The 24,942-nt window shown below is 59.1% G+C and overlaps 1 protein-coding gene across 1 annotated transcript in view; it reads right to left on the reverse strand.

Annotated features, from left to right (window-relative positions):
* Camk2b (calcium/calmodulin dependent protein kinase II beta) overlaps window positions 1-24,942 on the reverse strand; it is a 91,899-nt gene that overhangs the window by 14,336 nt on the left and 52,621 nt on the right. The window contains exons 3-13 of the mRNA XM_033765281.1: window positions 19,508-19,567; window positions 14,052-14,106; window positions 10,992-11,057; window positions 5,276-5,348; window positions 2,691-2,793; window positions 2,533-2,616; window positions 2,180-2,274; window positions 1,940-2,062; window positions 1,467-1,550; window positions 1,039-1,081; window positions 105-179 (exon numbers count right to left, since the gene is read on the reverse strand). Of these exons, the coding sequence (XP_033621172.1) occupies window positions 105-179; window positions 1,039-1,081; window positions 1,467-1,550; window positions 1,940-2,062; window positions 2,180-2,274; window positions 2,533-2,616; window positions 2,691-2,793; window positions 5,276-5,348; window positions 10,992-11,057; window positions 14,052-14,106; window positions 19,508-19,567 (861 nt within the window). The remainder of the gene's footprint in view (window positions 1-104; window positions 180-1,038; window positions 1,082-1,466; window positions 1,551-1,939; window positions 2,063-2,179; window positions 2,275-2,532; window positions 2,617-2,690; window positions 2,794-5,275; window positions 5,349-10,991; window positions 11,058-14,051; window positions 14,107-19,507; window positions 19,568-24,942) is intronic.

Consider the following 24,942-nt stretch of genomic DNA (forward strand, 5'->3'; position numbering starts at 1 on the left):
GGGGCGGCTCTGGGGGCCTGGCCAGCGGCTGCGTGCAGCGGGGGGCTGCATGCCAACAGGAAGGGTGGGCAGGAGCGGGCGGACGCTGGGCAAGACACATCTACCTTGTTCCACCAGCCCCATGGTGGTGCCGGAGGCCGCGGTGGACATTGTGGCCGGAGCGGTGGTCTGTCTGCCCACTGTTAGCGCCGGGTTAGAGACGAGGGGTGGGGGGCGGACACACACGGAGTTGGGGGCGAGGTGGGGAAAGAGAAGAGACAAAGGAAGCAGAAGAAGATTAGAGTTAAAGTGTAGGTGGCTCCAGAATCCCTTTCTCAGGAGAGGGAAACAAGACTGGGCCGACTGACACGGAAGAGCGTTCGCCTCCTTTCTCCTCAGAACCCCCCGGGGGGAGTTCTGGTGCCTGGTGAGCGGGCGTGGGGCGCACAGCAGACAGACAGTCCCGTTAGCATTGGTGTGACCGTGCGTGCCCACTCCAGGCAGGATGGCATCACAGCAAGGAACAGGAAGGGGGTGCCAGGTGCAGACGGACAACGAGAGATGGCCACAGACGCTCGCACACGCGCTGCCGACGACGGATGGAGACGCCACGGGCACAGCCATCAGGGCACTGGGGCCTGCCATGCCCTGGGCCTCGGGGTCTCTAGCAGACCCCGAGGCTTCACTCCCCACTGCCCATCCCGAGCAGCCAGCACTCAGGAGAGCCGTCCCCGGTGCAGTGCGCAGACCCCATGCGCGCTCATCCCGCTCCGCACCAGTGGTCAGGCCACTGACACAAGGAGGCCACAGGCTGCTGGACAGATGCCTGGACAGACACGTGTGCAGGCAGAGCGGTAGGCGGCACAGACACAGAGGTGTCGGGCGAAGGACACGGACCCAACACAGAGGAGACAGGGCAGGAGATGGAGGGGCCCAGTGGCCGCCCCAGGAGAAAGCCCAGGAGGCCGGCTGGGAGCTGACAGCAGAGGCCCAGCTGGACTTCCTGCCATAGCTTTCGGGCGAGGTGGCATCGGTCCTCCCTGGAGAAGAGCTTCTCACCTGAGAAATTCCGTGTGGCCAGCATGGTGGTAAGGATGGCACCCTGCGAGAGACACAGACAAAGCAGCCTTGTTAGTGTCCCCTGGTGGCTAGAAGTAGGCCCCTCTCTGTCCTCCCAGAGCTCAGCCTTCCACACAGGAAGCCTGGAGCTCAGCAGTTGCCTCTGATCATGATGCCCAGAACCAGAACTCGCCCAGGACCCTGCCCCTGCCCACTGCCCATGACTCCCAGGCACTTCAAGACCCCCCAGACTCAGGAGCTGCCAGGACCACCTGTCACCAGGGCAGCTCTTCCTCAGCCCCTCCTCTCCCTGACAGGCCCAGGGCAGGCGGCTGCCATCCTCAGGTTGGGGGAGAACCAGTCTGGCCAGCCCTCCCCAGCGAAGGGTGTGTGGGGTTTTCTGCAGTGCTGGGCTGGGCAGCATTCACCTTGAGCTTCCTCCTGGCATTGAACTTCTTCAGACACTCCACAGTCTCCTGTCTGTGCATCATGGAGGCCACAGTGGAGCGTTGCTGCAGAGAAAGGGGCAGTCACAGGGTGGTGAGGAGCATAGGAGGCATCTGTTTTGTTCTGGGGTGGGGGCAGTGAGTCAGGGGAGGCCCAGGGCTTTGAGCGGATAGCATCCCTGGGCCCCACATGCTTAGAGCCGCCATGACTGCAGGCTTGATGTCTCCTGCTTTACCTGCTCCTGGTCCCTCACAGACAGGACTAGGAATAGGAGGAAGCGGCCTCCTTTGTTCTTTATATGGCCCCAGGCCTGGTCCTCAAAAACTAGCAACACATCCCAGGCCAAAGGCTACCAGGACCGCCTGGGCCACCCAGGATGCCTTCAGGTGTGAGGACTAGGGCTGGGCCGCCACCTCAGCAAGCAGCCTGCTCTGTGAGAGTGGGATTGACTTACACAGACCCACGGGTGCTTCAGGGCCTCATGGGCCGTGATGCGCTTGGCAGGGTTGATTGTCAGCATCTGGTTGATGAGGTTTTTGGCTTCAGGAGTGACAGTGTCCCACTCAGGGGATGGGAACTAGGCGGGAAAAAGCACAAAGGCTGAGGCTGACACCCCTCCACAGGGGCACCTCGAGTGTGGAAGGGCAGGATGCAGGTGAGGCTAGAGGTCCCCTGTCCCACCCCACACACTTACGTCATAGGCCCCGGCCTTGATCTGCTGGTAGAGCTTGTGTTGGTCCTCATCCCAGAAGGGAGGGTAGCCCACCAGCAAGATGTACAGAATGACCCCTGTGATAGGGATGGGGCCATGAGCGCACAGCTCACAGAGGAGGCCCCCACTCAGCGGTGTCCCCGCCAGGGTCCGACAGCCCTGGGCCCCCACACATCCAACCCTCATGCTGGTCCCAGACCACTGTCCAGGTGGATGCCACAGTGGACCCAGGTCATGCGAGCAGGTCTCCCTACTCCAACACAGGTATGGAGAACCCTCGGGTGCCCAAGAAACCGCCAAGCCCTAGGCACCCCCAGCCCCCTCATGGGCCTCACCACATGCCCAGATGTCCACAGGCTTGCCGTATGCCTCCTTGCGGAGGACCTCTGGGGACAGGTAGCCTGGCGTGCCTGCGAAGCCTGTCAAAGGAGAAGGGGCTGTGAAGGGCTGGGAGGGGCCTTCCGCATGCCCTGCCCTCCCCACGGGCACTCACCAAACCATGCCTGCTGGTCCCCCTGCACCTCGATGGCCAGCCCGAAGTCCGCCAGCTTCACCGCGGCCCCTTTGCACTTGCTGGCCAGGAGCAGGTTCTCAGGCTACAGAGAGGTGGCCGTGAGCACCGTGTGAAGCCCAGAGGAGTTACAGAAGAGGAGGGGAGGAAACAGAGGGGACAGGTTTGCAGGAGAGGGGTGCACAGGCCTCGCCTTACCGCTCAAGGTGTCCCAGGTACAGGTGAGTCCAGGCCTTACCCTGCAGCCCAGCTCTCCCTGGAGACATCCTGGGGACAGTGAGGGGCCCCAGCCTTTCAGAGGGATGGTGGCTTTCAGCCCAAGCTTGGGTCCCCTGCACCTCAGATAGGGAATCTGGGGTCTCACAGACCAGAACCTCCAGCTCACCTATGAGTGTGAGTGTGACAGTCCCCACAGCCTGGGGCAGGGCAAGCCTCCCCTTTCCCAGGTTTCAGGGGAGGGTTCTGCTGAGAGGCTGGGCAGTTCCAGCCTAGAAAGTGCCCCTTGAGAGAAAGGAGGAATTCCTGGGGCTGCAGTGCCCGGGGCAGCCCAGAACATCCATGCCAAGCCCAGTGGCTCCAGTCAGCCCTGCACACAGGCAGGCAGGAGGCCTTGCTTTCCCCACCTGTCCACTCAAGTGCTTGGGGAATGATGGCTCAACCCCAGTTCAGGCAGAAGGACACTTGCTTCTAACCAAGGGGCTGCTGTCTCTGGACTGACCCTCCAGCCCACCTTCCAGACCCCGACCGCCAGAGGATCCCAGCCACAGGTCCCATCAGCAGCTGAGCCTCTCCCAATCCCACAGATGCAGGGCCTGTGTGGGTCACACTGCCACTAATAATGAGCCACCAAAGAGACAACACGTCTCCACCCAGCCTGCTGCCAGCGCTGGTCACCTGAGAACTTAACATGAGACCTGCGGTCCTCGCAATCGATGCACTGCACCAGCCCCCCATGAAGAGTTCTGGGCTCAGCTCTGAGTGCTTAAGCCCACTGCACAGCTCTGAGCATCCCAAGGGCTCCTTGGTAGGCAGAACAGCAGGGGTAAGGCCTGTCCCCACTTGTGGATTCCTTCTCCCTGGGGACTCACAGGGACACACTGTGCCTGTCCACCTTGATTCTACCCGTGTGAGCCAGGCAGGGGGTCTGGCACCCCACTCTGATCTCACACTGAGAATGTGATATCACGGGCTGCCCCAGGTCTGCTTCTGGCCCTGACGTGGGGCACTGAGTACACTGGGGCCCCAAGAAGCCCTGAGCAAGGTGGCCTGGGACCCAGAGTGATGCACAGGATGGCCTGGCTCAGGGCCACACAGCTAGGCCTCCATCCCAGGCTCCACTCTGCCTCCTGGACAGCTCCCTGCCAAACCCACCACCCCACTTCAGGGAAAGGAAGGACATTCTGCTCCTGAAGTAGAAGTTATAGGGACTGCAGCAAGGATTCCGTCCATTCCAGGAATGGGGGAGGCTTCTATGCCTCTGCCTCAAAGGTAACCAGATACACCACGGGTCCTAGGGAGAAAGTCCCACTTCCTGGATGCATGACCCCTCCTCTCAGGGACCTGGGACAGGGCCAGACAGGGACAGGGCTGGGAGAAGACAGCTGCCAAGACTAGCAGCCCTAGGGAAGGGAGAGTCAGATCAGCAGGACACTCAAGACAAGACTGGTCCTGCACCCTCAGGGCTGGGCCCGGGTCCACCAGCCTTCAAGCAGCTGCAGGCCGAGAGGCCCTGAGGGAGCTGGGGCTGGAGGAGAGATCAGAGGGAAGGAGAGGTAGGATGGAGAAGCTGCAGCCACCCTGCACCCTGGGGTGACAAACCTTTGCAACAGAGCCTGGAGCCCACAGCTCAGCTCTGGGCAGCAGAGACCCAGAGAGCAGGCTGGGAGAGAGGCGGGCGGAGCCAGCTCGCACACCCTGCCCCCAGCAGCACCAGCCCTGTCACCTGTGTCTCCACCTGCCAGAGCTTCATCTTGATAGGACCCAAAGAGTGAGCCCCTCGGGGGCTGTGTGTGGACAGGCAGGTCGCTGAAGCTGCCCTTCCAGCCCTGGAGGCACCAGGCAGGTGTGCAGACGCCCCACATGACACGTGCTGCCCCATGTCTGCTAACACATCTGTGTGCATGCACACATGCACACGAACACCCTCATACATGCATACACATGACCACTTGTGCATACACACATGCAGATATACACACCACCTCTGTGTGCCCACACACAGGCATATGCTGTGCCTCTACATACACAAACAGACTGAAAGAGCATGGGCTTCCATGTGCCCGTACCTCCATGTGCACACAGGTACACAAGACCCTTCATGTACCCACACACGTGCGCGCTCACACATGTACACACAAACCTGCACATACACTCATGCACGCATGCACACACAGTACACACTGTTCACACAGTACACACAGGCTGTGCACACACACTCAGTCTTCTGCGCAGGCACACAGCACGCACACACCTGCTCACCCCCCACATCCCTCACTGCACATGCCCAGCCTTTCACACAGCATGCAGTGTGGACAACAGGCCCCGCACAGAGCAGGGCAGGAACTCACCTTGAGGTCTCGGTGGACGACCCCCATTTGGTGACAATGGAGTACGGCCTCCAGGATCTGCTGGATGCAATGACTGCAGCAAACGGCAGGCAGGTTAGAGCAGTGGCCTGGGGTGGGCTGTGTGGCCTGGGGGCATGCGGAGGATGCGGGAAGTCCAGGCAGGAGATGCTAACCAGCAGGGACTTGAGGCTACAGCCATCTGGCGCTAGCCCTGCCTTCCCCTTTGGCCTGCAGACGAGGCTTTCCAGGGACACCCATTCCTGGTGTCCCTCTCCAGGTCCTCCTGGCCAGACTGACCCTAAACTGGAGATGCCAGGCTGACCTATACTCCGTAAGGCAGGCAGCAGCGAGGGCAGAGTGGGGGCAGGGAAGGGCAGAGTGGGCAAGGTAGAGGTGTTGGTGCCACTGAGCGTGGTGAGCCCAGGCTGAAGCCCCGCCTTGCCCTGGAGCAGCAATAACACACGTGTGCACGTGATTTCCCTTAAACCCACGTACACAGAAAGGCATGCTCACTTGAGGGTGTGTGCTGGGCAGCCGGGCCCTGCCAGCCCTGGGTTGCCAGCTCAGCTCCCAGGCACTGCTGCTCCCCAGCATAGGGAGGCCCTTGTTCAGGAAGAGTCTGCGGGAGGGCCCTTCCCAGCTGCTTCAGGCCACCTGCCCACACCTGTCCCTCAGCACAGCAGACCCAGGGCCACCAGGCCCTAAGTACACAGTGCCTGCAGCCCCCAGGCACAGGGTCCCACCCAACCCAACTTCAGGGTGTGGCTGCAGCCTTCTGTATCCTAATGGGGTGAGGGGCTGCTGAGGTTGGTGGGGTTCACAGCCCCGGGCAGCCCCTCCCCAGACCACCAAGGGCTGAAGCCACAATCCCTTGCCCACCCCACTGCCTTAGGTCTCCCCTCTGCCGCTCCTGCTGCCCCCAAGGGGGCATCACCAATCAGGAGCCTCTACTCCCACTGCAACCTTTCTCTGCCTGGTGCCATCCCTTATCTTTGCATCTGTCATTTGGAGTGGTACTCAGTCCCCTGTGGGCCTGAGCTGTGGCCCAGGCCCTGTCCCCTAGTGGCCAGCAGGCCCATCACGCATTCCCGTGTAACGGGACAGTCAGGCCCTGCAGTCGCTCCAGGCCTTAAGTGTCCTGGGTCTCAATGCCAGCCTTCCTCTTGGCTGTCTCATGGCAAGCCCAGCCCTGCAGGCCTCCCATGGGGAGGTGCCACCTCCACAGACCAGTAGAGGCCCCACCAGGCCTCACATTCCCCAAGTCCACCCATCGGTGGGAGTCGGAGCTGTCTCTGGTGAGCTTCGCTCAGCCTCAGGCTCCTGAGATGCCTTCTGGTGTCCTGGCTGTAGCCCAGGGCCAGGCGCTTCGCAGCCCCTGTACCCCCAGTGCCACTCTCCAGCACATGGAGTTCCACTCTTCCCTCCTGTCAGGGCAAACAGTGCCAGAGACCTCTCCGCCTGTCCATGGGCAGCAGCTGGTGTTGCAGGGGCACTGCCCTCTCCTGGCCCACTCATCACAGTCGCAACCCTCCGAGGTCAGTCACCAGTGCCTCGAATGAACATGCTGGCTAAGCAATTTGGGATTCCCCAGGAAGACACAAGGGCCCAGACTGCCGGATCACAGGGTGGATGCCAGCCTGCAGGAGGAGAGGACAGCTGCACAGAGCAGCCCTGGCCTCCTCCCTTGGCAGAACCGACCCCTGTCAAGGCTTCGATTTATGCCTTATGTCGGTTTAGAAAGTCACTTTTTGGTCAAAATCATCCCCAAGGGCAGGGGAGCAGGCCAATAGTAGAGTACATGCCCAGCATGTGCAGTTCAATCCCCAGCACTGGGGAGGGATGGACAGATGGATGGACAGACAGACAGACACGGAAACCATCCCAACAAGCAATGTGGGCCCCAACCTGTCTCTGGATGTTATTTTCAGTCTGGGAGTACCCCTCTGGGTACAGTTAGCATCTCCCTGGCTTCCCCCTATCTTTCATGAGTCACATTGCTCTCTGTTTGTTTTTTGTTGTTGTTTTGTTTTTTGAGGTGAGATCTCAGCTATGTCACTTAATTGAGCTTTGAACTTCTAAACTCAAGTAATCCTCCTGCCTCAGCCTTCCAAGTAGGTGGGACTACAGTCATATGCCAACATGCCTGGCTTCTAAGCTTTTTTAAAAAACAAATTCTAGCCAGGCATGGTAGTGCACGCCTATAATCCTAGCACTCGGGAGGCTGAGGCAGGAGGATCAACTGTGAGTTTGAGACCAGCCTGGGCTACCTAGTGAGTTCCAGATCAGTCTGAACTACATAGTAAGACCCTGTCTAAAAAAAAATCAAAAAACAAAACAAACAAAAAATCCACCAAATTCTACTAAATATTTTGTATGCTGTTGTCTCTGTTTTGCAAGAGACTTGCATACCCCTCAAACTTTCCCACAAACTCCAAAATAAAAATCCCACTTTCCTTTTAGAAACAAATTCATAAAGCTGTGGAAACAAATCTGAGGGATGCACTGGGCAGGCACCTGGGGGACTCTCGACACACCTGCTCAGGCCAGACCTGTGAGTATCTGGATTGTGCCACCCTGCTTTGGTGCTCAGTTCTCTACCTCCCTCTCTACCCTGAAGTGAGTCCAGTTCCCTGATTTCTATGCTTCACTGAGAGTTCCAGTGAGCCGTGGGAGAGACACCCCACAGCTCCCAGTGGTATACTCCATCAGTCATGACTGCCTGCAGGATGTGTCGTGTCCCGCTCATCATGGCTTATATCTAGATGTCCCCAAAGCCTCATTCAGTCATAGATGGATACAAAAGTGGCTGGATTAGGCTGTGTGAATGTGGATTAAGGGTGTGATGCTAGGTTTAAAATACAGATAATAGAAGCGCTAATGGGGGAGGCACACCAATCAATAGGCTTGTAGCCTATTGGCTAGAATACAAAGGGAGAAAGAAGGCAGGCTTGCTGCTGCCGCCACCACCACTGCCTCCTGCCTGCCCTGCCATGGACTGTTTCTCCTCTGCAATGTCCCTCTGCCATGCTGCCCTGTCTTGGAGTCAGCTGACTTGGACTGAAACCTCTGTAAACTGTGAGCTGAAATAAACCCTTCTCCTTTAACTTGCGAGCATTGGGTATCTTGTCCCAGCAGTGAGAAAGTAACTCAGATACCCCTCCTCTGTGCAGACCAAGACATGAGGGGCTACCTCATAGGCTGGGGCAGGGATCACATCTTCAGGCAACCTAAAAGGGACTGTCCTTGGAAATCGCTGTGGCCTCTCCCTCCCTATGCAACTTAAAACAGATGCCCGGGTCCTGGCACCCTCACAGGAGCCCAGAATCCCCAAAAGGAAATGGGTATGTGGTGGGAATGGAGCCCCATGTCTTCTGGGCCAGGTGATCCAGAAGGAGTCCCCTGGGGCAGGTGAGGCTGCCATTGTGCAGGCAGGGAGCAGGAACACACAACTCTCCCCTCTGCAACTCTGCTGTTTGCCAAAGCCTCCCAGGACTCAAAGACCCCAGAAGCCCCAGCCTCATCCAGGTGGCTTGGTGCCTGCAGCCAAGAAGGCTCAGCAGGGCTACCAGAGGGCGCCGTAAGTGCGCCAGGCCAGAGGTCCTCCCTGCAGGGAACAGAGTAGCCTAGACTCTGGAAGAGCAGTAGCACACAGGGCCCCCTCCACCCCTCAGGCTGCATGCCTGGGTACCAGCCCCTCTAAGAAGACCCCTGTAGCTTCTACCTGGCAGGCAGCAACTCTGTGAAGGCAAGTGAGGACAGAGGTGGCAGGTCAGGGTGGATACAGATGGGCAGGTTGGGTTGATGGGTGCTGTAGGGGACAGAGATCACCAGGCCTGGGTAGAATCCATGGGCATTAGGCCTACAAATTGCCCAGCAGGGTCCTGGGTTTGATCTGTGGTTGGAGTCTGCTGGGCTGATGGGGACCCTGGCCCCTCACCTGGATCTATGGGTCCCACAGAGAACTCGGCCCACCCTCAGGCCCTACCTAAACAGCAAGCATCAGGAGGTACCACTGGAGACCCTCGAGTGTACCTGCCCAGCAGGCACCCCCAGAGTGGGTGCTGGGGGTCTGTTCCACTTCCTGCTTCTCAAGCAGGCAGAATACAAAGAAAAAGTCATGTTGCTCCTCTCCTTCAGACAGGCCACTTTCAAGGACTGGGAGACACAGGGCCATTCCAGAAGCTAGTGCTTGGAGCCCCAGGGGGTCTGGGCCAGGAGCGGGGGGCGGGCCATAGCCCTGCTTGTCCCAGGGAGTCCCTCTCCCCGGCTGCCTGATGAGGGGGACCAGGACGCTCACACCTCCCACAGGGTCTCAGGGCCTGTGACAAAGGGCACGGCCACAGGAAGCTACTTTAGAAAATGACATTTTTTTTTTTTTTGGTACCAGTCGAACTTGGGTCCTTGTGCCTGCAAGGCAGGTGCCAGAACCACTGAGCTAAATCCCTGGCGACATTCATTTTTTAATTAGAAATGTAATACTAACAGACGTGGTGGTGCACAGCTGTGACCCCAGCACTCGGCCACTGAGGCAGGAAGACCATAAGTTTGAGCTCATCCTGGATAACTCTGAAACTTAGGGAGATTCTTGCCTCAAAATAAACAAATAAAAAAGGGAGTATAGTTCAGTACAAAGGCCATGGGTGCAATCCCCAGGACCAAACAAAGAGGGTCGGGAGTAGCTCAGTTATAAGGCACCCTTGAATTCAATCTCCAGTACTTGGGTGGGAAAAAACAAGAATTTTTTTTTTTTCTGGTACAGGGAATTGAACTCAGGACCTTGCGCTTGCCAGGCAGGCATGGAAAAATAAGAATTTTTAAAACAGAGAAGATACAAATTTTAAAAGTATCCCTCACTCCACTGCCTGGGGAAGACCACTGTAGCTTTTTTCTCTATTGTATGCAAGTCTCCGCAGCACAGTAGTGGACACAGCCCAGCAGGCCCCCAGCTGTCCCTGAGCACAGCCAGGGGCCAGAGTGACTGCCCCTCTCTGGCTGACAGTGTCCCGGCAGCAATGTCACCAACGGCCATCACTGGGACCACTGTCCCTCTTCACTGCCCTGCTGAGGCCACCCCAAAGGTCCATGAGGATCCTGGTGGGATGGAACACCCGTCCCTCGTCACACCCCATGCTGGAAGCCCAGGGGCCAGGGCTGAGCCCTGTGGACAGCACCCTGGGTGCAGAGGGGAGGTGGCCCGCCCTCTGCCGAGTCTTGGGTCCCCTCTGGTGCTCACTGCCCCAGGGTGTGGTGGGCAAAGCACAAGGGGCCCAGAAGGGCGGCCAGCAGCCCCCTTCCGCACTGGTCCATGCAACAGGCTGCAAGACAGGTAGCCCTGAGAGGACACCAGGGAAGGGGACTCCTAGCCTGTCTTTTCAGGAATAGCATCTGGAAAGTGCTCATCTCTTGCGGGGGGGCACAGTGGCCAAACGGGTCTCATCGTGGGCCACAGCACATCTAAAGGAAGGGTCAGGGACACCCACACTCTCGCCCGGCAGCCACACCATGAAGGGCACCCCGCATAATGCAGCAGGCAGGGTCACCCCCCAGCCCGCACTGCCGTGCTGGTCAGAGACCCACAACCTGTCCCTGCCCCCTCTACCGGTTCAGTGAACTCTGGGTCCCGCTCAGCGCCCTCTGCAGGCCGCGGAAGTGACACTGATTCCCAGGGCCAGATGTGGGCTACAGGAGGGGCAGGGGCAGGGACAGGGTGGCCCACCTGGCATCGGCCTCACTGTAGTACTCTCTCGCCACAATGTCCTCAAACAGCTCCCCTCCGGTGACCCTGCAGGGAAAGTGCACAGGGGAATGGACTCCGAAGACCCTGATCATGCAGTCACCACCCCACCACCTCCACTGTCATCCATTGCCATCACTGCGCCACTGCCACCACAGCCCTGCCTCCATCAGCACCATCATCACCACCACTGCCACCTCCACATGACCACACATCACCATGACCACCACCTCCACCATCACCATCACCCATCACCTCCACTGTCACCACTGCTGCCACCTCCCTACCATCTCTGTCCCCATGGTCACTATCATCACCATCACTGTCACCTCCAGTGTTACCGCTGTCACCACCATCACCATCACCAACATCACCACCCCCACCCTAGTAAGGTGTCCCCGAGATAGACGGCTGATCAGGGGTGCACTACTCACACAGGGTGACTTTTACCCTTCCTGTCCTGACAACCATCCTCTGCTATTGGTGCTACTATACTGCGTTATGCACGAGGAAAGTGAGTGTCAGAGATCTAAGTGGTTTCCTTGGAGTGGGTGGTACAGGTCTTGTGCCAGCCTCTACGCTGGCATATCCAGGCCTTCTTACTCTAAGATGGGTCTGAAAAGACACGATCCCCCTCCTCAGACACCAGGGGCAGAGTTGTGCTCCCAGCAGGGGAGGGGACAGGTGCTTCCATGCCCGGATGGGGTCTTCCTGGTGGGCCAAGGTCTGAAGGAGCTCCAGGGCCTCCCTGTGAGGAGGGCAGAGGCCTTTGGTGTGTGCGCATGTGTGTGTGTCTGCCCTACAGCCTCCTGCCCTGTGTCCCCACAAGTCAGTGGCCATCAGGATGTGGCCAGGATGGGCGTTAGGGCAGAAGCTGCTATCTAGAGGCCCTTGGACCCAAAAGGTCCCCCAGGAACTTGGGAGGGAAGACTCTAAATCTGCTGCAAACACCACCTAGAGGCTCCCACCCTGTGGAGGGGGATCACCTTGGAAAGGGGGACTGAGGAGCTCTTCCCAGGCCCACCCTGCTCCAGCCCCTCAAAAAACTCATAGGGGTGGTACTTTTAAGGTCTCCTTTTGGGCCTGGGATTTAGCTCAGTGGTTCTGCTGCCTGCCTCGAAAGCGTAAGGACCTGAGTTTGATCCCCAGTACCAAATAAATTAATTTAAAAATTTTTTTAAAATAAAGTAGCATTAAAAAGGTCTCCTTTTGCCTCTGGAAGAGGCTTATGTAGCCAGGGCAGGGTTACCCAAGGGGTGGCCATCCTGGGGCAGAGGCCCTGGGCTCAGGGAACCTACACTGGGTCCAGCAAGCTGTGGGGCCTGTGCCTGTTCCTACCATGGAAGTAGCAATGTGAGGACAAAAGGTGTATGCAGGCATGCGTGTGTATGTGCGTGTGTGTGTGTGACATGTCCCCTGTGCCATGCATGGCTGTTTGTACACCAGCTCGGTGATCTGGCCCTCCTGACCCAGGGTCTGCACAGAGGGAAGTGGAAAGACCTCAGGGTACTGGGCTTCAGCCCATTTACACCCCTGGGGACCACACATGCTTAGGAATGGTGCGTGCAGTCTGTGAGGCCTGAGCTCTGCCACCACGGCCCAGGACTATGGCGGGGAGACCTGTGCCAATTCTAGGCTGCAGCCTCAACCACATGGGTCCCCCTTCCTCTGGGTCCCAGCCCTGTGAGGCCCCAAGCATAGGATCAGGGATACCTGGCAGAACCCAGAATCTTCAGACTCTTAAAGAGCCAAGAGCATCAGGGCCCCCGCAAAGCGACACTGCTCCCTGCAGGCCATGGTGGTCAGAGGAGGGTGTGCACGTCCCCGGACTCCCTGCAGCCTGTCCCTACACTACCCAGCCTCAGACCAGGGCCTCCCACAGGTACACATGTGTGCACACACCCTTCTCTCTCCCTGTCCAGCTCCTGACACACACCAGGGCCACCAAGGGCCCTGGACAGGACCACCCTCAGCCCCCGGGCCTCTCTGTTGCCTGGAAGAGGCTGAAGGAGGTGTGGGGATGCTCGGGGTGACACTGAGCCTGGCCTGACTCAGCCGTGGGGCAATTTTCCAGCATGGCCTCAGTCAGCAGCAGCACTGTGCCCAGGTCTCATCACATGGTGGGCAGTCCGAGGCAGGATCTTTCAGGACACCCAGAAGGTGGCTGAGCCTGCGGGGATGGCCCTGCCTCTGCTGCCAGAGGCCCTGTAGGCAGAGACCACCCGGGCCTGTGCCCCCATCCTGCAGACTAGCTGAGGGCAGCCTTTGTGACAGTGCCTCCTGTCACCGCTCAGCCTGTCGCCGGGTCACCACAGTAATGGCACCACACCTAGGCTTCCCTGGCCATGGCCACCGAGAGGCCACAGGGGCAGGCCAAGGCCACGGCCCCCAGCCCAGGGTCTGGCTGCAGCCCCAATTCACCTGCAGCTAAGTATAGTGCTGCTTAAGGGGAGCTGTCAGGAGCAAGGGGAATGAGATCACTGCTTCTAAATGCGGCAGGAAGTGAGAGGAGGGGCTGGCCCGGGCGCCTTCTCCTCAGTCCCTGCACACACGAGCACACACACATACATACACACATGTACACGGGCACATGAACACACAGGCATGCTCATGTAATAAACACATGCACATGCACACGGATGCACCCAGGCACACCTGAATACACATGGGCACACACGTGTATCCCTGCAAACCACGCCTGCACATGCGTGCAAACACACCTAACCCACACACGCTCATACAAGGCACACATGTGCCCCACACGTATGCCCAGGGCTCCCGTGTGCCATGTTCACAAATCCACACACCCACATGTGCACACACAGTGCCCCGTCCCATGTGCCAAGGTGCAGGAAGAAGGGTGAGTGCTGCCAGCCTGCGAGGAGGGCACGCTCAGGGTGCCAGTCCTGCCCAGGCCTGCAGGACTCAGGAGGCCCACAGGGAGGCCAGACAACCAGGACCCAGGCGCTCAGGGAGCGGCAGGATGTGGGGCTGGGGAGGCTTGGGCAGTGAGTGGGAGAGGGCGCAGGCCTGAGCACTTACAGATCGAAGACGAGGTAGTGGAAGCCCTCTTCGGAGATGCTGTCGTGCAGACGCACTGCGGGACAGAGAAGCCGTGAGCCCCGACAGATGCACCCACCCAGCCTCCTCTGGGAACCCAGGCAGCACTGCCCTGGCTGTCTCAGCCCACCTGCCTCCTTTCTCCTCCATCCCCAGGATGCAGGACACCAAGCCCAGGGCAGGAGCCCCAGATGGAGTCACAGGAGGGTGAGGGGTGCAAGGCGCCTGCAGCCCACCGTACCCCCAGCAGTGCTCACAGCCATCAGCACACCCCGAGGGGCAGACCCTGAGTCCTGACCCCAGGACCGATGCTCCTGTCCCCTCTGTGGCCCTAGCTTCTGGGTGGCCTGAAAAGACCTGTGTGCTTTATGCCTTGGTGCAGGGCAGAGGCCAATGAGGACAGGGTGTCAAGCTTGTGCGGGCTGAGATGCCTGCCTGCACAGAGCAGGGGACACTCTTGGGATGACGCATCTTAAGCCCTCCTCATGGGGAGGGGACGTTCTGCCCTGTGCTGGAACCTGGCAGCTCTGAGCGCTGAAGCACAGAGAAGTTGAGTAATCAGCTGAAAGTCACATAGCCCACAAATGGCAGAGTGAGGCTGTGATCAGGGTCAGTCTGGCCCCAGCCCCTCCACTCCTTGGGACAGAGGCTGAGGACTCACGAAGCCTTGCTGTCCTTGCCCCCCACCCCCATCAGGGTGCAGCACCCAAGGGCAAAGAGCTACCACCTTCCTCCTGGCCCCACAGGCCCCTGGGGCCTTGGGCACAAACAGCCCACACAGCACAGCCCCTTCCTGCAGCCCTCTGGCACTGTCCTACTTTCTAACTGGCTGCCAGGGCCCTCCCTCCCGGGGACTAGCTCAATGGTGTCCTTGGGCCAGGAATGTGGATGTGGCCTCAGCCTGCAGACCCTTGGTTCCAGACAAAGGCCTTCCTGCCTCATCTGGGGCTCAGGACCCCCACCCTGAGGGCAGAGCAGGGCCACCCTTCTCTGCCCCACTGTGGCTGGGACAGGACCTGGCCTCCCATCTGCTCCATTCTTCTGTGAAGTGGGCAGACAGCACCCCCTCTTGGCTTCGTGGATGCACTGCACCTGAGCGGAGCTCTGGGTCATGGACTGTCCGTCCCATCACTGTCTGGGTGTGAGGGGCCAGGGACAGAGGCTCAGCGCCAGGGGCCAGCACCACTTAGTGAGCTGGGCTGCTTTCCCAAGCCTAGGGAAGAAAGACACAAGTGGGGGCAGCACCAGCTGGGGCACACGTGCTGGCCCCTCTCCCAGGGCCAGCCCCACCCCAGAGGCCACCCTGTGACTCAGGCCCCAGGCTCTTCCTCAGCTGATTTCTGCCCCCCAGACCCCCATTTTCCCCAGGACCTCCACTCCACCGAGTCTGGCCTGGTCAGCCTCACACACAGCGGGTCCCTAGTGCCCACCGGCAGCTCTTCCAGGGCCTAGGGTGAGACCAAAGTCCTTGGGGCCACCTGCACTTGAGACAGGGGACACACTGCTCATGCCTGCCCTGCAGAGCCCAGAAGGCGCCTGCCCTGTTCCTGCCACCCGTGCTCCAGGGGTCCAAGGTTCATCCACATGGCTCCTGGGGCGCTGTGGGGACAGCCTGGCTGGAGGGGCTGCCTGGCCCTGCACCCTCTCCTGCTTCAGAGAGGGATGAAACCAGGGATGAGGGGCACAGGCCTGGGAGGTCCCTCCTCTTCACCAGGAAGCAGGGAGACTAGGGATCCATGCAGGGATCCAGGGAGGTGCGCACGCACATGCTTTCTTCAACATTTTTAACATTTTAAAAATAGTCAGGTGCTTATTTTAATGGCTTAGAAGAAAACCTAACTAGCACATGAGACCTGTGAATTCACAGACAGGGCTGAGCACAACAGTGAACTGTCACAAAATCTGTTTAAATAACAACAGTAAGCAAAGAATACTGTACACAGAGGTGGCATAAATAGGGTTCTCGTGGTGTCCTGACTAGTCTGGGTGCCCCCAGTCAGGTGATGCCCCAAACATGACCCAGGGCTGGGCTACTGCCCTCACCAGCCTGGGGGACAGGGCCCCCGGGACACCCACCCCCTTTCTGCTGTGCTCTAGAGCTCCCCACTCTCAGTGACCCTTTCCCTTAACGTTATGAGGACTAACTCACAAGGGCCCATGGCCAGGGGTCCTTCACCTGTGTCCTCAGCTGCCCCCTCCCTTAGGCACCCCTCTGCCTGGCTCCTCAGCAGGCCACTGAGGAGGGACATGAGTTTCATCCCTGAGAAACAGGTGAGGTTCGCTGACCTCCAGGGCCTGGGTGGATGTATCCAAGCTGTGTGCAAAGGGGACCCTAGGGGTGGCCTGGGTCTTGTGGCTCCTGCTGGGGTGCTCAGGACTCTGCCTGCCTGGCTCTGCTTACTCTGTGTCCTGAGGCCCCAGGACAGTTGTAGGTTTGGGACCTAATCTCCTGACGCCCCTGCTGCCCCACAGGAAGTGCTTTCCAAACAGAGAGGCAGGGGCCCATGGTGGGGTGTCCTCCTGGGACCTAGCCCAGCACGAGACAGAACTGTTAATTCTGGAACCTTCCCTGGGGACAGTGCTGACCAGGATCACACCCAGATGGGCCACCTGGGCTCAGGATAAGCACTCCATGGACGTCAAGGTCCCTGTCACCTTCACCCAGTGCAGGACCAGCCCCACCACACAGCCCCTGGGGACTATGGATCCCTGGGGACTCTAAGGCTAAGGACTCCATCACCAAACCCTCAAGAGGCTGTAGCCCTGATCTAGGATCCCTGGGCCACCTGAGGGTTTCTACTGATTCCAGGACCCAAAGGCAATCAGGGCTGTACCTCACACCTGCTGAGACCAGGGGACTCTTCCTCATCTGTCCTGCCGGATCCTCTCCCCCAGGGATTCTGCTGCTGCAGAATACCATGGAACCCTGGGGCCCAGGCCCCAAAGACAACAGTGCACTGGCTCTGAGAGGCCCAGCCAGGCCTGGTCCCCTGCCCCATACCAGGGCTGCCGAGGCCCTGGTACACCCAGCACCCTCCCACTGCCCAGCCTTCTCTGTCCCTGGGTGACAGAGAACCACCCTTGCCTTGATCTCCCCTAGGCCCGTGTGCGTAGCTGGGGCTCAGGCAACAGTGAATCCACTCATACTGGGCCCCTCTGTGCACAACAGGCCCACGACCTCTGTGCTGGTTGTTCTGGGCAGAAAACTCATCCACACCCCTTAGATTTCCTCCAAGGGCTGCTGCTGTGTGGGCTTCAAACTGGCCGGGCAGAAGTGACAGCTCCTGGACTGTCAACAGACAGGCACACAGTCACCCAGAGTTCCTTAGGACCTAGCCACCCTGCTCTTGGGTATAGATCCACAGGACCGAGCAGGAACTCACATACCTGGGCCCTGCTCACAATGGCTAAGAGACAAACGTCCACACAACATGGCACCTCCCCGTCGGGCGTTATTCAGCCTTAAAAGGGAAGAAATCCTGACACACATAGGACATAGGTGGAGCCCAAGGACACCATACTGAGGGAAATAAGCCACAAAAAAGACACACACACTGTACAATCCACTCCTACGTGGTCCCCAGAGTGGCCAGATTCACAGACAGAGGTAGAACTGGGGGTTCTGGGGCTGGAGAGGGGTGTGGGGAGGGGGAGGGGGAGTCTGGTCAATGGGAACAGACTATTTAATGAGTCTGTTGGAGGGTTTTAGTTCCAAAGACAAAAAAAGGACTGGATATAGATAGTGTAGAGGGGTACACAGCATCGTGAATGTATTTAATGACTAATATTATGCACACTTTGTCACAATTCTTTTTAAAGGCATTGTACTTCTTGTCTCTCCTTAGCTCTCTGCTTCACACTCCCCTCCCCCCGCCCCATCTTTGTCTCTCATGTCCCTCTGTCTGTCTCTGTCTCTGTCTGCTATACGCATGTGTTGAAGGCTCTGTCCCCAGCCAGGCTACTCTGGGGAGGATCCAGAGCCTCTAGGAACTGGGCTGGAGGGGACCATGGGACCCACTCCCGCTGCCTGGGAACTCCTAGGACCTTCCTGAACAAAGGGCTCTTGTGCACTTGCCCCTCGGTCCCACCCACCATGCCCCTGAACACACAGAAGCTGGGGTCTCCCATGCTGGCTAGCATAGGTTTGGGGGTCATTTTGCTGTATCCCACATGGCTGCGATACCATGAAACAACCTTAGGATGTGGGGGCTTTTACACCTCCTTCCATAAACAAATCTCTGCCTCAGCTTGGAGCTGGACCCCGATGTTCCATTCCACGCAGCTGCTGCCCCAGCCTCCTGCGGGCCCCACAGGGAGCCAGGTGCAGGCCACTGCCACAGGTGGAGACTGTGGCTCCTCCTGACCCAACCTGGCCCAACCTGAACCCCAGCCTGGCCAGCAAAGCTCTTGCTCTCCGTGCCTGGTGGCCTGCGGGGAGCTCTCTGCTTGGAGGTAGGGCTGGAAGCCCTGAAGTGAGGCTCCTGAGGCAGGGACTTTGCTGTCTCCCCTACAAGTTTCCTCCAACCTTTCAGAGAGCCCTTATCTACAGAGAAGGTTCCTTGTGAGCCCTCAGCCCAGGACCCAGCCTCTGGGTTCTGGAGTGTGCTGTTTCTGAGCCCAGCCCTGACTGGAACAAAGCCCTGGTGGGGACCTCCATGGCCACTGCTCCCAGGCCCAGACTCAGAGCTTGGGCCAGGCTCTGCTTGGAACCAACCCAGACCTGTGCCAGGCACCCAGACAGGGCAGGGAGATGTCTTATTCAAGAACTATCCACAGCACCCATCCAGGAACAGCCCGTACTCCACACACTCCAGGCTGACAGTCCTCTTTTCCTCGGCACCTGGGCTAGAAGCGATGTGTCCCAGGAGTGCCCTGGGTGTCCTTTTTAAACACAGCTTCCTAGGTGCCACCCTGCAAAAGTGAATGGAGCCTTGAAGGGCTGGTAAATCCCTGTACCCCTTGGCCTCCACAGGGAGGGCAGTCACCACCCAGGCTCTCCAGTGCTCCCCCAGCATGGGCAAGGCCTGACCTTGGGGGACAGGCAGTGGGACACAGGCACACATGTGCATGCCCTCTGCTGCAAACCTGGAAGGTGAGAGGTGGCAGGACATAACACCTGGAGATCCCAGGAGGCCTGATGGATCTGCAGTGGGGTCCCTGCAGCTCCAAGAACCCAGGACTCGGCCTGGCCACAGGAAGGAGATTGGCAGCTGTGCCACTGGACTGCTGGGGCCCAGGACCTCCAGGTGGGCCAGAGCATAGTGCAGCTCAGTTCCATCTGACTTGGCCACAGGCAGGGGGTTTCCAGGTCGCTCTCTTGACCCCTCTTCCTGGTGTGCCCAGCCAGTGGACAGGCCACCAGCCCCGGGTTCTGGGCTCAAAACATCCCATGAGCATCCTCAAAAATGCTCACTTGCCCTGATTGGGGGGCCGCTCACCGATGTTGGAGTGCTTCAGCAGGCGACAGATCCGGGCCTCTCTCTCCAGCTTCTGGTGATCTGGGGACACAGAAGGACAAGACATCATCTCAAGTCTCAGCAGCTGGGCCCATGACCACTGCGTCAGGACAGGCCCACAAGGGTGTGCAACCACTGCCAACTGAGAGGATGGTGGAGACCCCAGAGCTGATGGGCACACCCTCTGCTGCCCCTCCGCTGCCTGGGAACCAGGGCACACAACCAGCTGGCTTTGGTGCAGAGGGGAGAGGCAGGATATGGGCACTAACAGACTACCAGCTAGCACTACTGGGCAGGCACAAGCAGCAGACCCAGGCAGAGATGTCCAGGGGAGGCAGTGGGTGGACGAAGTCAGGGCTGAAAGTTCCCGCGTGACTCAGGACACAGTGCCCCAGTGTGATTTGCCCTAATTCCATGTCTTCAGGCCTTTTGGCTGCCAGCAAATTTGTCCTTCTAAGGCAGCAGTGGGGTCCGCATAACAGTGTGTCTGCAGTTTGGGGTGAGAATGTGACCCAGAGATCAGAGCTCCCCACCCCTCCTCCCCCAAGGCTCTGCTTGGCTCTGGGAGGTGGAGACAAAGAGACAGCCAGCCACTGCCCATCTGGGCCCAGTTCCCAGAGGCAGGTGCCTCTCGGGCTGTCCCTCCATGAGATGCCAAGAGGATGGGGCAACTTATCAGTCAAAAGTTTTATATCCCACACAGAGGTGCCAGGAGGATTTAAAATGTGTGCAACAGGAGGGTGGAGTGTGCAACAGCAAACCAAGCACCCACAGGTGTGTGAAGGGAGGACAGCACTGCGGCCACACTCATCACAGCGCGAGCACACTCTGGCCCCCAAGGTGATGCCCAAGTAAAAGGAGACCCAAGGGTGGGCTTTCGTTAAGACCAGGTGGAGACAGGTGCATCCCCGGGGCACAACCACTCCTGGCAACTGTAAGGAAAAGTACGGACCTTCAGCACTCAGGACAGCGGCTCCTGCTGAGACCCAGAGCCCCACACCTTCTCCACACCCAGAAAAGAGAGCTAATCACGCCCACCAGCTGAGCTGCCTTCCTAAAGGCAACTGCTGCAGCCCATCAGCAAGGGAAGGCCGGTACGGATTCAGGATGCTCAGAAGGCTTTCAGCCCAGCCTGCAGCCTCTAGCCCCTGGCAGTGCACAGGGAAAATCATCCACCTGGTCTGACGGCCAAGTCGTCTCTGCACTCAGCTGGCCTGGGTTGAGTGTGACGTGGTCTAGGGACACAGGCCACTTGGGCAGCCGTGCCGCAAACGGGCCTGTCTGGGACACATCCAGCAGGTGCTCCTTCCTGCCCCCAGGACAGGCCCTCACCATCCCTGCCCTGCACATCTGTTCCCATCTGCCTCCCTGCAGGTGCCTGGCGCCCAGCTGGAGCTATGCAGAGCCTCCAGTGGGTGGAGTAGGACCCTGTTTCCTCATCTGCACCAAGCCCCTGGAGACGGGGCAGTGCTCACGGTGGCCCCAAAGCAGCCGGGGTCCACACTGACACGAGGTGTGGAGAGGGAACCCTGAGCACAGCCACTTCCAGAGCTCAGGCTCAGAGAGAACTGCAGTCCAAGGTGCTGGGACTCATGTATGTGGGCCAGTACGAAGCTGGAGTGTGACAGGCTCACTCACTGTGGCAGACACAAACACACAGGCGCACACACACACACACACACACACACCCCATGCACTACACACCTGCTGCCCGGGAGGAACTGGTGCAGAGAAACCCAGGCAAAACGCATGCTATTTAATCCTCCTACCAGAGACACAGCCCACAGATAGACTACAGCATTCATTTATACCATCCAAGTGCTTATCAAAAAAAAAACCCAAAACAAAAAATACCCAAAACAATTTTACTCAAAGATCAGAGCCTGCAATTACCCATCCGCCTGCCTGGATTCTAATGATAGCACGGTGCCCCGAGATTCCACCCTCGGGGAAAGCCGAGGCCGGAAGCTTTTCTAGGTGATTCCACCCACATCGCAGGGCCCAGGAGCACAGTGCGCAGCTCTGGTCTGCTGGCTGACTGCTCAGCACCCTGTGGACCCAAAAGTCAACTACCTGTATGGAGCCCAGGGCCAGGAGCAAGACAGGCTCAGGTCACAGAGGGACAAGGAGGGGTGGTGGCCCCAGCTGAGCCTGGCCACCCACCCTGAGTGACTCATGCAGGGCTGTCCATGGCTCCCAAGCACCAGGCACGGCTTGCAGCTCACAAGGCCTCAGGGCCCAGGCCCTCTGGTTACTTGGAGCTCTGTGACAAGCACAACAAGGTCTCCACTGCAGGCTGGTGGGTGGCAGTGGCCTCCACACACAAAACAGCCCTGTGCACTCCTGCAAACACTGCCTCCATGGGAATGGCAGGGCCAGTGTTTTGGAGGAAAGGGAGACACAGGAGGGCAGGTGACATCCCAATGACAAGGCCACCCTCCTCCCACGCTGACTCTCTGGGTGGCCTACCTGCCACCCAGCAGCAGCAGGACCAAAGCAAACCACCTGTGGTTACACAGGAAGGTTACGCCTGCCTGGTCACATCAACTCTGCTCAAGCCACCTTTCCGGGACAGAGACACAGCTCCTCCCACTCCCACACCACCCCCCGCTGCTGCTGCTCCATGGGCTCTGGAGGACTTGGCATGAGGCACCCAGGAGTCAAGGAGGGGACTGGGAGCACTTCTGGATTGTTAAAGGTGACAGGCAGGGCTGCCCCAAGCCGCCCAAGGCCAAGATGCAGGCACACATCAGTGGCTACCCTGAAGCACCTGCCACATAATAGTGCCATCTGCTCTGCACACGCCCTGACAGGTGACAACCTGTTTAATTCTGAGCGTGCCCTGAGAGGCCAGGTGTGGCGGGCTGAAGCTTGGGGACAGCCCCCTTCAATATCCCAAGACAGTGGTGGTGGCCTCAAGGACTCCCACATCCGGTGTGAACAGCAACCAGAGGTCATGACCACAAGCCAGAGGATGAGCTAAGGGGACACTCGCAAATCTCTGCGAGTCTCTTCCTTTCTGCAGAGCCAAGAGGGCGTCTGGGTGGAGCTGGGAGCCTCCCCACCCACCGAAGCCATCCTCCCTGGTAGGGTGACTCACAGAAGGGAGGGGAGGGGGTGGCAGTGAGAGGAGCCAGCGAGAGGGGACAGGAGGAGTGTGGGTGGCACCCAGCCCTGCCAGCTGCAGGCTGTCACGGGAGGACACCGGGCGGGGCAGAGCAGGGCAGGAAGAGGGGGCAGAAAGAGGAGACAGAGCCCCACGCACAGGAGGGCACGCCTCCTGCCGTCTGCACACCCAGTCCTGGGCCCTGGAACTGAAGGGACCCGAGCCCAGGAGGAGCCCTGGGCCTGCCATTATGTGGCCTGGGACAAGAGACGCCCCTCCCCATCCACAGCGACGGCATGTAGCTGTGCTGAATGCAAAGTGCTGATGTGTGGAAGGTATGAGCAGTGCCTGGGGCGTGGTGGGCCCTGTCACCCCAAGAGGCCATGGTACCCCACAGTCCCTCTTAGCACCAGGAGCCTGCAGTTGCATCCGAATCCCTCTGGGGGCCTCAGTTTCCCCATTAAAAATGCAGGGTAGGGAACGGAGGTTTAGCTCAGTGGTTCTGCCACCTGCCTTGCAAGTGCAAGGACTGGAGTTTGAACCCTGGTACCAAAACAAAACAAACACACACACACACACACACAAATGCAGGGTAGGTGCCATGTCCCACATTGCTGCACCCACCCCAGGGGTCCCCCACCCCTGCTCCTCCAAGGAGCTGGGCCTATATCCATCCAGCACTGCAGCTGCAGTGAGGCCAGGCTCACTCCCTATTACCCAGCACAGGGCTGGGCTGTTGGCCCAGGTGATCGCACTGTCACATGAGGGGAGGGGTGGGTTCTGCCCTCCTTCCCACCTGCCTCAGCCACCTGCACCATTCAGGGGCCTGTGAGATTTCTAGAACCTCAGATGGCTCAGGGCGTCCTCATCACAGCCACTAGGCCCCCTGAAGCACTGAATCCACTGAAAAGACAAACCTCTGCACTGTTTTCAGCTCCTGAAGTCACCCCCCAGGCAAGGCCACTGTCACGCTGCCCAACTCCAGACAGCCAGCACAGCTGCAAGGTGGCCAGGTGGAGGTGGACTGGGCCCTGTTGGGGTTGGAGCCAGGGGCCATCTCCCCACGTTCCTCCCACAGGGCTTCCCCAAGGGTGTTGGGAGTCAGGGAGCAGAGGTGAAGGTGACGAGCAGGTGGGAGATGGGGACAGACACTCCACCGCTCCAGCATGGGGTCCCTGAGAATATGGGTCAGCCTATGCCACCTCCTGAGGGGGGAGCACTTCAGCCAGCCGAGGAGGTACAGGAAGGCCCTCGCTGTGGTTTCCAGTGCATGTTTTAAGAAGTAAAGAGACAACCAGCAATTAGCCTGACAGTGGGAGCCCTCAGCTACTCTGAGGGGAGGTGCCTGCATGCTTGTCTGCAGCTGCCTGCCACCCCACTGGGACAAACAGAGGGCGCAAGGCTCTCGAGGGACTGGTCAACCCCTGTGGTGTGCACCCTGACCCTGCATGGGGACATCACTCCCCAGGGTGCACAGGAGTCACATGAGGACCTAGCACGCTGGCCTCCGCCACATGTGGTTACTCTGGGGCCATGAGGCAGGGGTCCCTGCCACCGTCTCTCCATGGGGCCACTGTCCGAGCAGCTGACACCCCCTCCCAGTGCCCCAGACTGAGAACCTGTCTCCAGGCACAGAGGCAGCCAAATGTGGCATTTGGTGTGAGGCCACGGCTTCGGGTTGGAGTCAAGACCTGACTGGTGCTCTGCTTTTTTCCGAGAAACTGGGAGGCTCAGCCATATGCTGCCTGCCTCATGTCTCCATGGGTAAGGCACTTGGCTCACCCGGGGCCAGGCACCGTGCCAAGCAGACCCTGAGCAGCGCTGCAGATCCCCACAACCTGCAAGATTATCCAGAGGGACCAAATATTCTGCGGTGGGCACCAGGCCACTTCCCTGCTCTGAAAATCCTGCACCCCCAGCCTGTGGGAGCAGCAGGCAGGGGACCCTCATGGTGTGGCACCTCATCCTGTGGCTATGGCCTGACATCTGACTCCTCTGCCAACATCAGCTGGCCGCAATGTTGGTCCATCACCCCTGGGAGCAGAGTCCCCTCGACGCGAGGCCATTTAGGCCTTGGTTCTGTCAATGTCAAGTGGGGACAATCATGATGTGGGGGCCTTGCCTCAGCTCTCTGCTCCCCACCATCTACATGCCCCCCCACAGGTCCCCACAGCCACCTCTCCACAACCACAACTCAGCCTCCTGTGGGGCAGCAGGGGACACAGCACCATGACCCCATCTGCGTGGGGTACAGGCTGAGCACACTCTCGGGCCATGACCCACAGGGTGCGGAATCCACAGGTCACAACCC

The sequence above is a fragment of the Fukomys damarensis genome, unplaced genomic scaffold, assembly GCF_012274545.1.
Source record: "Fukomys damarensis isolate Sample0158 unplaced genomic scaffold, DMR_v1.0_HiC HiC_scaffold_17, whole genome shotgun sequence".
Classification (NCBI taxonomy): domain Eukaryota; kingdom Metazoa; phylum Chordata; class Mammalia; order Rodentia; family Bathyergidae; genus Fukomys; species Fukomys damarensis.